The sequence below is a fragment of the Pelodiscus sinensis genome, chromosome 3, assembly GCF_052426305.1.
Source record: "Pelodiscus sinensis isolate ZL-2025 chromosome 3, ASM5242630v1, whole genome shotgun sequence".
Lineage (NCBI taxonomy): Eukaryota > Metazoa > Chordata > Testudines > Trionychidae > Pelodiscus > Pelodiscus sinensis.
Window position 1 is genome coordinate 188,508,414 of NC_143054.1, and position 14,131 is coordinate 188,522,544.

The 14,131-nt window shown below is 42.4% G+C and overlaps 1 protein-coding gene across 8 annotated transcripts in view; it reads left to right on the forward strand.

The window, feature by feature from the left end:
• Positions 1 to 14,131, forward strand: part of KIF16B (kinesin family member 16B) — a 234,749-nt gene that overhangs the window by 114,785 nt on the left and 105,833 nt on the right. For all 8 annotated transcript variants that reach the window (XM_075925620.2, XM_075925621.2, XM_075925627.2 and 5 more), the window contains exons 15-17: positions 1,999 to 2,136; positions 10,304 to 10,386; positions 10,577 to 10,665. In XM_075925620.2, coding sequence (XP_075781735.1) covers positions 1,999 to 2,136; positions 10,304 to 10,386; positions 10,577 to 10,665 — 310 coding nt within the window. The remainder of the gene's footprint in view (positions 1 to 1,998; positions 2,137 to 10,303; positions 10,387 to 10,576; positions 10,666 to 14,131) is intronic.

Genomic DNA, 14,131 nt, shown 5'->3' on the forward strand with positions numbered 1-14,131 from the left:
AAGGCAGAGCCCACAGCAGGGTCAAGTCATGGGGCCAGGAGCTAACCCTGCTGTAGCTCTGCAGTTTCCCCCTTATCAACTAATCGATTAGTCAATGGAAATTCCATCAACTACTCAATTAGCTGATTACATTCAATTTAACATCCTTAGTACATTCATAATCTTTAAAAACAAAAAACCAAAAAAAAATCCCCCAAGAGAACTGCATTGTAATACAGTGATTTCATTATCCTCATTGAGACTTGAGTCAAGCAGTGACTAATAGTACAGTTTTTAAAATACAGGCACTCCCCGGGTTACGTACAAGATAGGGACTGTAGGTTTGTTCTTAAGTTGAATTTGTATGCAAGTCAGAACTGGTACATATTGTAGGGGAAACTCTAGCCAAACATTTCTCCAGAGCTCAGTTTTATTCTCCCACACCTCACTTCCCTCAGTCCTTTATTCTCAAGCTGAGGTGTCTGCTGAGAAAAGCCGCTCTGCGTCTCCCTGGTCTGCTGGGGGGAAGCAGCTAGTGCGGGGTTGCCTCACCCCGTTTGTAAGTAGGGATCTGATGTAAGTCAGATCCATGTAACCCGGGGACTGCCTGTAGTTAATGGATTTTGACAAACCTTCATATTTGTGCACTATGAGATGCATTATTAACCTGGTCACTGTAAAACTGAAACTGCCCTATAAAAATATTGTCCTTTTCTGCATAGTAAACTGCTGTTTCATGGTCCTTTGCTTAATCTGTTGGTGTGCTGATGGTATTTTTGTATTGTCTTACTGTAAGCTCCCTACGCTGATGGAGACAAGGCTTATTTACTGACCAGCGTAGTCTCTTGATGTTGGAATGAAAGCTATTTCTGCAGTACTGAATGGCATATGTTATGTAAAGTGACACTGAGAGTAATTTCTGTTGATGAACCATACCCTTTTCCCCTCATCTGAGAAATGTGAATTGGGCAAATATTTATAACTGCTTTCTTTGGTCTAAATACAAACACAAAACCAGGTATAAAGCTTCCATTAGAATAGATCCCAGAGTCTGACACAATTTCATATGAAGTATTTGTCATTATCTAATTGGGATGAAAAGCAGGAACTATCTTCCCATGAAAACTCACAGGCTACGTCTACACTGGCCCCTTTTGCGAAAGGGGCATGCTAATTTAAAACTTCGGAATAGGGAAATCCGCGGGGGATTTAAATATCCCCCGCGGGATTTAAATAAAGATGTCCGCCGCTTTTTTCCGGCTTGGGGAAAAGCCGGAAAAAAGCGTCTAGACTGGCCCGATCCTCCGGAATAGGGCTTTTTGAAGTAGGAATAAGAGATCCTCCGGAATAAGGCTTTATTCCGGAGAATCGGGCCAGTCTAGACGCTTTTTTCCGGCTTTTCCCCAAGCCGGAAAAAAGCGGCGGACATCTTTATTTAAATCCCGCGGGGGATATTTAAATCCCCCGCGGATTTCCCTATTCCGAAGTTTTAAATTAGCATGCCCCTTTCGCAAAAGGGGCCAGTGTAGACGTAGCCACATAGTTTTTTTCCTTCTCCCACTCACTTTCTATGTGATCCAGTGAATTAAGCACAATGATGGGAAAACCTGAAATTCTATCTTGACTCTCCTTTAATAACAGCAAATGGTCTGGTAGCACTTCTCCTTTAGTAGTTATGACTGTAGACAAGTATTAAGTATTATACGTTGTAAATAACATGTATTCTCCAATTAAATATAATTGCCCCAAGTTACAAATGCAGATAAAAATAATTGCTCTCCCAAGTTAAGAGTTTTCTGTAAAGCATTATTGTCCAGTGAAATTAGAAGAAAATTTATTACCAAAAAAAGAAGCAAATCAAATGTCCACATGGATTGGTAGAGAGAGAATACAGAATATTTTCCAGAATAATAAATACTCAAATGCCTGCTGATATGCGCCCACAATCAATGAAAAAAAAATCTAAGTCTCAGGAGATGTTATGAAAATAATTATTTTCTTTACCTGTGACTATTTTAGTTCTTCATGGTCTTGATTTGGAAAGTGAGCACTGCGTGTTTGAAAATCTCAGCGGTACAGTGAATTTAATACCACTGAATGGAGCACAGTGTTCTGTGAATGGAATTCAGATTACAGAGGCCACACAACTAAACCAAGGTATTTGCTTCGAGAAATATATTTTCTTTAGTCATGTTTTATTTCTCCCTGATAATAATCATGAAAGACCTTTGCATCATAAATTCCATTTTAATTTTAGCATTCCAATCCTCCTCCTTTGCTACCCAAAATAATCAGTATAGCTTTTATTTTAGGTTTCTTTGGTTGAGAGGTGTTGTAATGGAAAGAGAATATTTAACAAGCACATTCTTTTTTGTACAAGAAGAGCAGTTTTGGAAAGGTGGTTTGTATTGCTAGAATAATAAAAAGGAATGCTAGTCCATTTTTTGTTACCAAACAAACAAACATCCTTAGAGGCCAACAGAGCAGGACTCCTTTTGAGCAGAAGGAGTTTGTTCCAGAGGTGCAGACCCTTCATGGCGAACACAGTCTTGCCAATCTCTTAAAAGATGGCTGTCGTAATTGGGCACACCTGTAGCTGCAGAAGAAGGGTATCAGGAAAGGGGCAATATCCAATATAGGAAAATCACAAGCCTTTTAGGACATTTATAGATTAAAAACAAAACCTTAAATTTAATTGAGAAACCAGCCAGTATAGCTCGTGGAGCCCTGGTGCATCGTGTTGCCGTTTTGACACACCAACTGATGTATTCTGCACCAGCTCAAGTTTATAGACTGATCTCAAACAGAAGCCATTGCAGGACCACTCCAGAACCCCTACCCCAGAGCAGTTCATGAAGAGTTGGGTGGTTGTGACGCTTCCGTTGACAAATAATAAAGGTGGGGTGGGCAGACTTTTTGGCCCGAGGGTCACATCTGGGAAATTGTATGGTAGGCTATGAACACTCATGAAATTAACAGTTCATGTTATTAAAATAATTCTGTTGAACAGTTTGTTATTAGAATTACATTACTGAAATGTTTGTTGATTTTACTACAAAATTTTGCTCCTATCTGAACATCAGTTGTATGTTAGTCACCCACCTATTATCCAGGTCCACTCCATCACTTGCCCCACTCCACTATACAGTGCTCTAGCCGGGGAGCAGGGTTGGGAGGTTGGCCCACTCTTGCCACCCACCCAGCACTCCTTCTGGTCAGTGTGGTCAGGTGGGTGGAGCAGAATAAACCCCAACCCAGCTTGCTGGTTGGAGCAGGCCCATGGAATTTGAGGGCAAGATTAAAAGGTGTGATGGTCTGTGATTTGCCCAGTCCTGTTTTATAGTCTCCTCAAGTAATTCTTTTAATTCTACTTAGTCTCTTTGCTACCAGAGCTTGATGGTGAATTGAAAATGACTATTTTCATATATTCAGGCTCTCCTGAATGCCTGTAAATAATTGTTCTTGAATGTTGACAGCCATGTCATGAATTTGTCAGCTAATGGCATCATAAGAGAGGAATTGCTTTTATTTGATTGGCAGTAGCCTGTCCCAATATGATGATCATAACAGTTGAAGCACAGAGTACAATGTTGCCCAAATAGTATGAGGCTTGTAGCTTTCATTATTTGTAGTGACATACAACTATGAATCGGGGCTTACATGTTTACAGTATTTCCATTTCATAAAACTCAGAATAGTTTAATTGAAGAAACCACTGGGTTTCTTTGTAAAGATAGTTGTTTCAAAATTTTTCTATGCTGCCTTCTTTTACTGTTCCAGCTATTGCAGTATATCCTAGGAGTGTTTCAGTGCCAGTAAGCAGCACACTATGGTACATATTTTGACCAGAGTCCACTGAAGAGGGAAGTCATGTTGTAAGTGAAGGTTATTCATAGACAAGAGAATAAAAAATAAGAAGGTTGGTGGGGAGCACTTGATGTTTCAGTCCCTCTGCTTCTTGGATCCATGCTGCAAAGCAGGGGATGGGTTCATAGAACTTCAGTAACCCTTAGCCTGCCTTTATCACTGGCAAAGACAAGAAGCACTCTACTGCTTTCTGTTCACCTTAACTAAAAGGTTATTTGCACTTTTATTTGTCAATTTATTTTAAGAATCTAAAAACTGAATCTTATCTTTGACTCCTGTTCTAAAAATATTGCTGTGAAAGGGCAAACTACCTTTCAACAACAAAGGTGTGAAGGAGTTCAGTTTCAGCATAATGCCTGCCCCACCTCTAATGGAGTGAAGTTCAGCTGGGCCCTAAATGCAACCTCAAATCTGAATTTTATTTCCTTTCTGCAAGCTGAAGTAATGATTGTTTCTGTCATGAGGATTAGGGAAAGAGACAAGAGAACTTGTTGGTTTGATTAGGGATTGTCAAGCTTGCTCATTGGTCTATTTGGATCTCCAATTCAAAGGGCTAGAAGCACATTTCTCCATGAGCTGCAGTCCCACACCTTATCTGAGAGCTGCCAGAAATATATGAGAGACTTTGTGTAGCTACATCAAATAGGAAGATAGCAATTATATATACCTCATTGGGGTTTAGATAATTTGGCCACTTTAAAACATTGTCCTGAGACAGTGGAGGTGCTGATGGCTGCAGAGGCATGGAGAGATGGAAGAGGACAGGGTGTGTGTGGGTCTGTAGCTTCCTATAAGAGGGCTACAGTGAGTAGGCCATGACAATAGTAAAGCAGCCAAGAACCTACCCGAAACCCAGGAGGGACAGAGTGGCCAACAGGATATGGCCCAGGACCGGAGCCAGGAGGAGCACTGTGCAGGGAGGGATCACTGAAGAAGGACAAACAGGAGCCTGACCTAGTCTCGCTGTTGTTCAGAGAGGTTTGGGTTTGAGTACCTTGGGTTGTGGCCTTGCAATGGGAATAAGGAAGAAGACTATAGTTAGTTAGGTGGGTAGGTTGTCGCTCTGTGTGGGTTTCCAGAGAGCAGTAGGAGACCACACCAGTGGGTTTTGTTCTTACTGATGTCAAAGATGATCAAAAACACCCATGGCTCATTGCCAAACTGGAACTTGGGGGAGGGGGTGAGCAATAGCTCAGTGGTTTCAGCATTGGCCTGCTACACTCAGGCTTGTGAGTTCAATCCTTGAGGCAGACATTTGGGGCAAAAATCTGTCAGAGATGATATTTGGTCCTGCTGTGAAGGCAGGGGTCTGGACTCAATGACCTTTCAAGGTCCCTTCCAGTTCTAGGAGATGGGCAATCTCCATTCATTAAAAACTTTGCCCAGGACTCTTGTAGATTCATTGCTTGTGCCTACCCTTTCATATTGTGGTACCACAGGTCCTGTGTGGCCTCATGTTGGAAGTAACCCTGTTTTACTGCTCCCCTAATCTGTCCCCTTGTGGCATTTTTGTTATTCATCCCTCTGTAAATCAATATTTATCTTTTATATACTCACTAGAAGATTTACCCAACATTGCTCGAGTCCTTAACTCAATTTCTGTTTTTTGGAAAATAAAATGAAAATGGATATGCTTTGTTTAAATCATTGTCCTGGGCTGAGGCTGGGGACGAGGGGTTTTTCCCCAGGGAGAAAGGACTACTCTAGTTCTCTCACCACAGCAGCTAGGGGCCAGGTGATAAGCATCTCTCCATAGGCTCCAGTGGGCACAGCTAGGGGAGGGATGCATGTCCTCTGGCTGCAGCAGGTCCATGTTCATCTGCTCTTTGAGCTCCCCAACCAGAGTGAGGAATGCAGCAAGCTGTGCTCTTCCCCCTCACTCCCTGACAAAGGGAAACAGCTAGCAATGTTGGTACAAATTGGGGAGGGAAGAGCTTCAGCCCACCCCACTCTCCCCAAAGGGTGTCTGAGGGGGTAGGTGGGAATTTCAGGGCGGGGCAGTTCCGGACAGGGGGAGGAGCCCTTTTCACCTGCCTGGTGATTCTTTTTTCTGTATGGTTTTATGAGAAACAATCTTATTCCAGGCACATTCCATTTTCCTGGCACAACCAAACCCTTACCTTGTTTTAAGTTATGATAGGAGGAAGCTGAATACCAAATTTGGTGGTCCTAAATCTTATAGCTTTTAGCAGGAGTTCTTGAAAGAACAGACAGAAGGACAGACAGACACACACTCTTAAATATATAATAGATTGAACTATTCCAATGTATGCATGTTTACTCGTGGGGGTGAAGAAGAGGTGCCTCTGGGGTTGAATGCATTTTCTTGCAAATGTCTGTTCTTGACCACAGATGCCTGCAGAGCAGACTCCATCTTGGGGCTAAAGCTACGTATATGTACATAGCATAACTAATGAGCTTGCTAGTTGTCATGCTGTTCTGTTACACACACATCTTAGCGCTGATTATTAATGTTTACTCTCTCAACCTGGAATCTCAACACCTTTAAATATCTGTTCCAGGTATATCTAATATACCACTGAGACTTTTAAATGTGTCCTTCCATTAGTAAATTACCATTTATTTGGAAATGTGTTACAGTGTTTACATTTCCCTAAGAATAAATGCACATAATTATCACTTCCTTCTTCAAATTACTTCAGACATTTGTAAATTCTAGTTAATTGTGCCTTTTGTCTAAACACAACCTACTATAACATTTTCACCTAATAAAAACATCGTACAAGAATTTCAGCACCATCAAATCCACACGTTTGCTTGTTTTCTGTTTTGAATCTATCTGAATTTGGATTTAGATTTAGCCTAAAATACCATCTCCAATATACACATTTTTACATAAAATGATTTTTTATAGAATTCAACTAAAAATAACTTTTGCCTTACAACTAGGAAGTCTCATGGTATGTCAGTTTACATAGTTACAAAATTAAACTCTTGTTCTTACAATTTGATATTCAAATATTGCCTATAAATACTCTTTGAATACTGATAAAAGCAAATTGATAGTTTGGTACAGCAGTTCAAAAAAACCAAGCCACTGCAATAAACAGTTGAACTGACCACTAATGAACTTTCCTCCTCTGTGGAAGGAAGACGGTCTTCTGTGTAGGCCCTTACACTTCTGTGATGGAGATCTAGGCTAGATGTCCAGCTCTGCAACAGGCTTCTTGAAAAACCATGAGAAGTTTTGTGGCACCTTAGAGACCGGCAAATAAATAAAAATTGTGAGCTTTTGTGGGCAAAATCCACTTCTTCAGATGAGATGAGCTTGAGAAGCTTTTTGTGTAATCTTCCCTATCTCTTGTCTCAGAGCAGGTTTACCATTCATAGGGGTGTTAAAGTGCAGGTAATTGATTTATCGACTAGTCGATTTATTTTGCATCGACAATTCAACAGTTGATAGGGTGTCTCTGCCTTTGAAGTGTAGAACCAGCCCTAGGGCTGTTGCTATATTTTAAAGGCGAAAGCGCCATGTGGTCTCCCTGCTGACCCTGGGCTCCATGTGGCTCTGCCACTTTGAAATGCCACCACAGGAGCCCGGAGTCAGGCTCCCTGTGGCGTTTCAAAGTAGCGGAGCACCGCATGGAGCCTGAGGTCAGCTGACCTTGGACCCCATGTGGCCCTTCCACTTTAAAATGCCAGGAGGAGCCTGACTCTGGGCTTCTGTGATGGCTTTTCAAAGTGGCAGCGCCACGTGGAGCCCAGAGTATGGACCCAGTCTCCACGTGGCGCTGCTGCTTTGAAAAACCTCCTTCTTCCCTCCCTTGCTGCCTCTTTCCGATAGAGGCAGCAAAGGGGATGGGGCAGCAACTAATCAACAAGCTTGTTGACTGTCTGATAAGCATTTGCTTACTAGATAGTCGACTAGTCCTTCACATCCCTACTCACTAAGTTGACCGCCGACCGCTCACTCATTGACACGGTACTCTGTTGGAACTAGAAGCTTAAGGGAAGTCAATGGAAGATTTCTCCCGTTGACCCCATCAGAGTGGAGATCCAATAGCAACGTAGCCTGAGGAATGTCAACTCCAGCTACACTATTCACATAGCTGGTGTTGTGTACCTTTTGGTCAACCTTGCAGTGTAGTGTAGATCTGACCTTGGGCATGCTGTGTTTGTTTCAAATTGGAAAAATGGGTATAACTTCCCTGACTTGTGCCTTAGCTAAATTTATCTAGATTGTAAAGAATTTTGGGATGTGCAAGTTCCTATTTTAAGGGGAAGCTCTAGGCCTTATCAAAATACAAATAATATCCACAAATACAGTAGAGCAAAAGGGAAGGAAAGCCATGGGACAAGATGGCATTCATATTATCTACTATATATTTGAGAGAGTCTGTGTGTGTGTTTGTTCAAGACCTCCTCCTAAACCAGTAAGACTTCAGTTTCCTCTTTTAACTTAAAGTAAGGGTTTAGTCGTGCCAGGACAATGCGATGTGTGTGGAATGTAATTTTTTTCATTATTCTGAAAGAGAGGGGCTTGCTAGCAGGAATAGTTATATTCTGTAATAACCACAGGGTCAAAGATGGGGACAGCTATCACCCCATTGGGGCAGAAGTGTGCAGGGGTGGAGAAAGGGACAGCTATCTACTACATATTTAAGAGAGTTTGTCTGTCTATTTATTCCCTAGCTGGGAGACATGCAGTCCTTCCCCTGGCTGTACCTGCTGGAGTAATCCACTCTCCCCAGGGAGGCCTGCATAATGAACCCTTCATCTTCCATCCCAACCCAGAGCAATGAAGAAAAACACATTATTTGAGTTAGATACGAGCAACACCAGATAAATCCTTTACAGGTTGACCCTCTCTAGTCCTTGGGACCTGACCAATGCTGAACCAGAGAATGTGCTAGACCATATGAGGTCAGTATTGCCTAGCAGCATTAGCAACACTTCCATTGCTTATTTGGCTCTTAGAAGACATTTAGGGGTAAATTAGAGCTAAATAACAGCACAGAACACTAAGAGCCAGGACTGGTGGCTGGAAACCAACTCTATGGGACTGCGGGAAACTTGGCCACGCCCATAAGTGGACATCTGGCTAACTAAAGTCATGCTGGACCATGGATGTTGCAGGACCAGAGAGTGCTGGACTAGAGATGTTCAACCTGCAGCATACAATATTCACAATGACTTGCATTGGAAACAAACATGAATACATACTTGAAGAATCAGTGGAGACTATAACAGCTGATAGTCATGCCCTTCAAAATACTCAGACTGAATATTACAGATCTCACAGCAGACCAGAAATAAATCTTGGCAAATTTGTTTAATTGCTCACATCTGAAGATCTCAATTTTAAATTTTAATTGTACAATTACTTTGGCCAATAGAGTTGCTGCTCTCATTGCCATTATATATTTGTTAGCAAGTCTAAATCATCTTAAGTAAATACCATAATCACAAGCCTAATAAGAAACTATGGTAGAGCTATTTGAAGTGCTTCTTATATACCAGGAATGAAACAAGGTACATTTACAGCTATTTGAAAAGTGTTTCCTTTTTTCTTACAGCAGTAAGATACCACTGACAATGGAGTTATTATTGGAGTATTATCAAAATTGGTCGTAATGTCCCCCAAATCTGGCAGTAGTTGCCTAGAAATGTTTTTTCATTTTCCATCTGTAATTGATTAAACACAGAACATCTATCTGAATGTAATGGGAGTAGGGCTATTGAATAATTTGAGAAGATTCATGGCTTTGCTTCATGAAATAGATTTTTAGCATCATAATGAGATTATTCTATTTGTATAATAATGAGTTTTGGATCAATGTTTACCTGTCTTTGGTTGGAGGAACGAATGGCTGAGAGCACAGATGATGATGATGATGATGGGTTAGTAGAGTCTTCTATATGTACAAGTCACTGGTTTAAATCTCTCAGATCCTTAGTGATTGAAAGTCATTGCCATTTCTTGTGCTGGCTAGTAGACAAGTTATATTTGACAATAACGGATGCCTTTCAGAAAGAAGTAGAGAGATTAAATGGGTTGGAGACAAAACTATCCTCTAATCGTAGAAGAGATCTCTCCAAATGGGTCTTGTAGTATACAAAGACATCCTGCCATCTCCACTCCTTTCATCTGTTCTTTGGATAATATATATATATATATATATATATATATATATATATATATATATATGTGTGTGTGTGTGTATGTGTATATATATATATATTTATTTATTTATTTATTTATTTATTTGTAAAAGACACAACATCTAGGAAGGAACAAGGAATACACTACAAAAGCTATTAATATAGCTCTGTCTAAACATTAAAAAGAAACTTTAGTTATTAGAAGAAAGCTTTCTCCTTTTTGTCTTGCTTTAAAGAAATCATTGTACTTGTCAGATGACTGAGAAAATGATTTGATATCTCCTGGTATAGTATGCTGTCAATAAACCTATCTCTGTGTGTTTCTTCCTACCAGGTGCTGTTATACTACTTGGGCGAACCAATATGTTTCGCTTTAATCATCCCAAGGAAGCTGCCAAACTGAGAGAGAAAAGAAAGGTAACTGAGGAATTTAAATTCTGTAATAATTTTTGTATCTAATACATTTAAATATTCACTAGTTTAGATTATTTTTTGCCTGCTTCACTAAAATAATACACATTTTTTCAAGTGGCGAAATGATATTTCTGTAAGGAAACCAAAGTTTCTTAAATATTAGTAATAATATTTTATTTTTCTGTTCTGTTAGAGTGGATTGCTGTCTTCCTTTAGTTTATCTATGACTGATCTTTCAAAATCTTGTGAGAATCTCTCAACTATCATGCTTTATAATCCAGGGTAAGTACATTCTAAACAGTAGTTACCCCAACAGCAACAATTCATTCTTGGAAAAGTTAGTTTAACTGTATTTTTAAATATCAATGTAGATGAAATGGTCAGTTGATTAACTTACTGTGTGCACTATTATGTTTGTCAGAAATACAGGATAACATTTTTAGATTCCAAGTGACTTAGGCTTCTAAATCACTTTTGAAAATTGGACTTGGGCTATTAAGAGCTACTAAAGTTATTTGAGTATTTTTGAAAATTTTACCTGTAAACCAAAATGTCAGCTCCACAGAAGGAGAGCCTTACTGCATGTGGGCACGTCTACACAGCAGGGCAAAAGTCGAATTAAGCTACACAACTTCAGCTATGTCAATTGTCTAGCTGAAGTCGAAATAGCTTAATTCGGCTTTTCCTTCAACTTCCCTTACTGCTTGTGAAATGAAGATTACAGGTGTCGGAATGAAGTCCTCAGCTCGACGTTATTTCGAAATAATGGTTGCTGTGTAGATGCGCTCTTAGTTTTTTCTGAATGTCAGTTATTCTGAAATAACGCTACTGTGTAGACACAGCCTCAGTGAGCAGCCTGTCCTGCCTGGAACCCAACCCCTAAACGTGAGAATAGCCACTATTCTAGCGAGCAGCCTCACCCACCTAAGAATTTGACACTAGTAAAATTGCAATGTGTGGAGTTCATAAGACAAGTTTTGCCAGTGCAAACAAGACAGTCTAGTAGAATTCATGATGTAATACATTTTCAATGTGTTCTAATTTCCTGTACAAGATATTTCTATTTAAGAATTATACGTGTGCAATTTATCTCATCCCAACAAAATATTTAACTGCTAATTGCCTTAAACCAGTGGATCTCAAACATTTTAGCCCGAGGACCACCTGGCTCAATATAAACCTTTCCATAGACTACCAGTTGCTGATAGAAACTCACTATTAATTACATAATGATACATGAGCCATTTTGCTAGTGCTGCAGCTAGAGAGAATGGTTGAATTTAAATTAAACAGATTAAGTGTTTTTACTTTCTTGTGTTTATCAAATTTTATTTTAAATGAAGTAAAATATTAATTTATGTCCAACACAAAGGGTTTCAATGTTTTCTTTATTTATGGCAGCAATAGAGAACCTTTTTTGTGTCGGGGCAACTGACCCACAGAGAAATCAGTTTGAGACCACAAAAGTAAGAGGCCGCCAAAAAAAAACCCCACACCCTTCCCCCTTTAAGCCTCACTGATGTGGCCCCCAACTGAAACACCTTACTCTCTGGTGCTCCCCTCCTCCTATGGAGGGGGGTGGGCGCAGGAAGGACTCACACCAGATTAGCTCTTCTGGAATTCAAGGGTGAGTGGATTTTGTGGGCCCCTAGGCTCTGGGCTGGGGCTAAAAATGAAGGCTTCAGTGTGTGGGACAGGGCTGCTGGCAATTGGGATGGGATGCAGCATGTGGGAAGGAGGTGGGGTGCAGGAGAGGGGGAGGGTATGAGTTCTGGGTAGGAGGCAGGGTGCAGAAGAAGGCTGGAAGTAGAGTGCCTGACCAGGAGGGAGGGTGTAGGAATAAGCTGGAGTTGTGAAGTCTTGAGGGAGGGAGGGAAGTGAGAGAGGGGGATTAGGATGTGCGGGTGTAGGTATGAAGGGGGACGCTTGCGTGGCTTTGTGCCCACTGCTGCTCCTATTGGATGGCCAATGGCAGAAGTGGGGAAAGTCTCCAGCCAGCATATCACTGCACTGCTATTCCCCCAGTGGAACAGGGAGGGGGGAGCTCACCCCCCCCCACCTCCTCCACACAGCAGGGAGCCTGCATTGCTGCTCCAGCTTCCCATTCGGACAGCACGTGGGTGGGAAGGAGGAGGTGAAGAAAGCCCCAAACTTCCCTGGCAGACTAGCTCATGGAGAATGACAGATCAAGATACCGTTGGTCAGAGAAATACATGAGCTAGCAACTTAGGTTCAAGATTGCTTTTGGACATTTTGTTCTCATCACTTGTTCAGCTTTCATCCTTGACAAGAACAAATCCCAGAATGATCCTACAGCTAGAGCCAGCTAGCAGAGTTGTGCCTTTTTTCACAACCACTAGGGAAAGCAGCCGAGACCCCAGCACTCCCTGCCCCCATCCCAGGTTAAGGACAAACTGATCAGGCTAGTGGGCTTGTGTGGGGGGGAGATAAATAGCCATCCGAGGCCAGCCCTCCTCCAGGCTAGGAAGCTCTGACAACTCCTTGAGCTCAGCTGGGGCGGCAGCACTAACTCTAGGAAGAGCACCCTGCTAGACTGTGGAACTGCTTCCTCTGGGAGGGAGATGGGCGGCCTGAGCCAGTGCCAGCATTTCTTGGGATCCTGCACTGCTCCCCCACAGCACCAGGTCAACTGGAGAAAGCTGCTCACCGGAGCACTGAGTCCCATGGGCGGGGCAGCCAGCTTTCCACTCCCATTGGCCACATCTTCTGCCGCTGCCTGCTCTGTCCAGCAGTGTTTCTCAGGAGAGCACAGCAGCTCCTGGGCTATGGTGGTGGCAGGAGCATCTGCGCTCACCACCCAGTCACTGGGAAGAGCCATGCGGGGTCCTCTTCTTCCGCTGCCTGTGTCCTCAGTGCAGTAGCAGGAAGTCATCAGCGGTAGGTGGGCTCAGGCTGCTCCTGGAGTGAGGCTGCAGGAGGTGGCAGGGCAGCTGCCACTTGCTAATCCAGCAGAAACCTTTCAACAGACACACTGCCTCCCTCTGCAGGCCAGGGCTTCCTTCACCGCCCGCCCCATGCCCTCCAAGCGGGAGGGCACACTAAGCTTGAGCCCGGGGCCACCTGGGAGGCAGCTGCAGACCACTAGTGTTCCACAGATGGCACTTTGAGAACCACTGCCTTCAACTGAAGGTATTGCCATACCCCACACCCCCATCTGCCACAGAGAGTTGCCACTATCTTTGCCTCAGAGGCAGCATCAGAGGAGGTATTTGTCCTAGTGAACTGTTAAGACTTACCCAGTGAGACTGGGTAAATGCCAGTTGGGTGCACTGTCACCATTACCCTCTGGACTTCATCTCCATTCCCTTCCTCCTGGATTATCTATTTCAGTTCAAATCGACAGGCCTCACTCTCTCAGTGCCTTCCTTACTGCTGTGGACGGTTCCTTTATCTTTACTCACCTGTCCACCATTTGCTTTCTTTAAAGGCCTGGTCAATACCGTTCTACTGATCCATAAATCTACTCCTTCGGAAGACCTGAACATCTTCCTCTCTGCCCTCACTAAAGCACCCTATGAACCCTCTTTGACCTGCTCCCTTGCCCACCTCTATTTGAAGATGATCAGTCACAGTGGCACATTAGCAAGCTGATGGCTATGATTGTTTGCCCTGTCATGCAATTTTCCACAGAGAGAGAGAGTCTTCCTAATCCTGCACCCCAAATTTCTGCACAATGTGATCTCCCCATTCCTCCTTAGGCAAAGCATCTGTCTTCTGCCCCAAACTG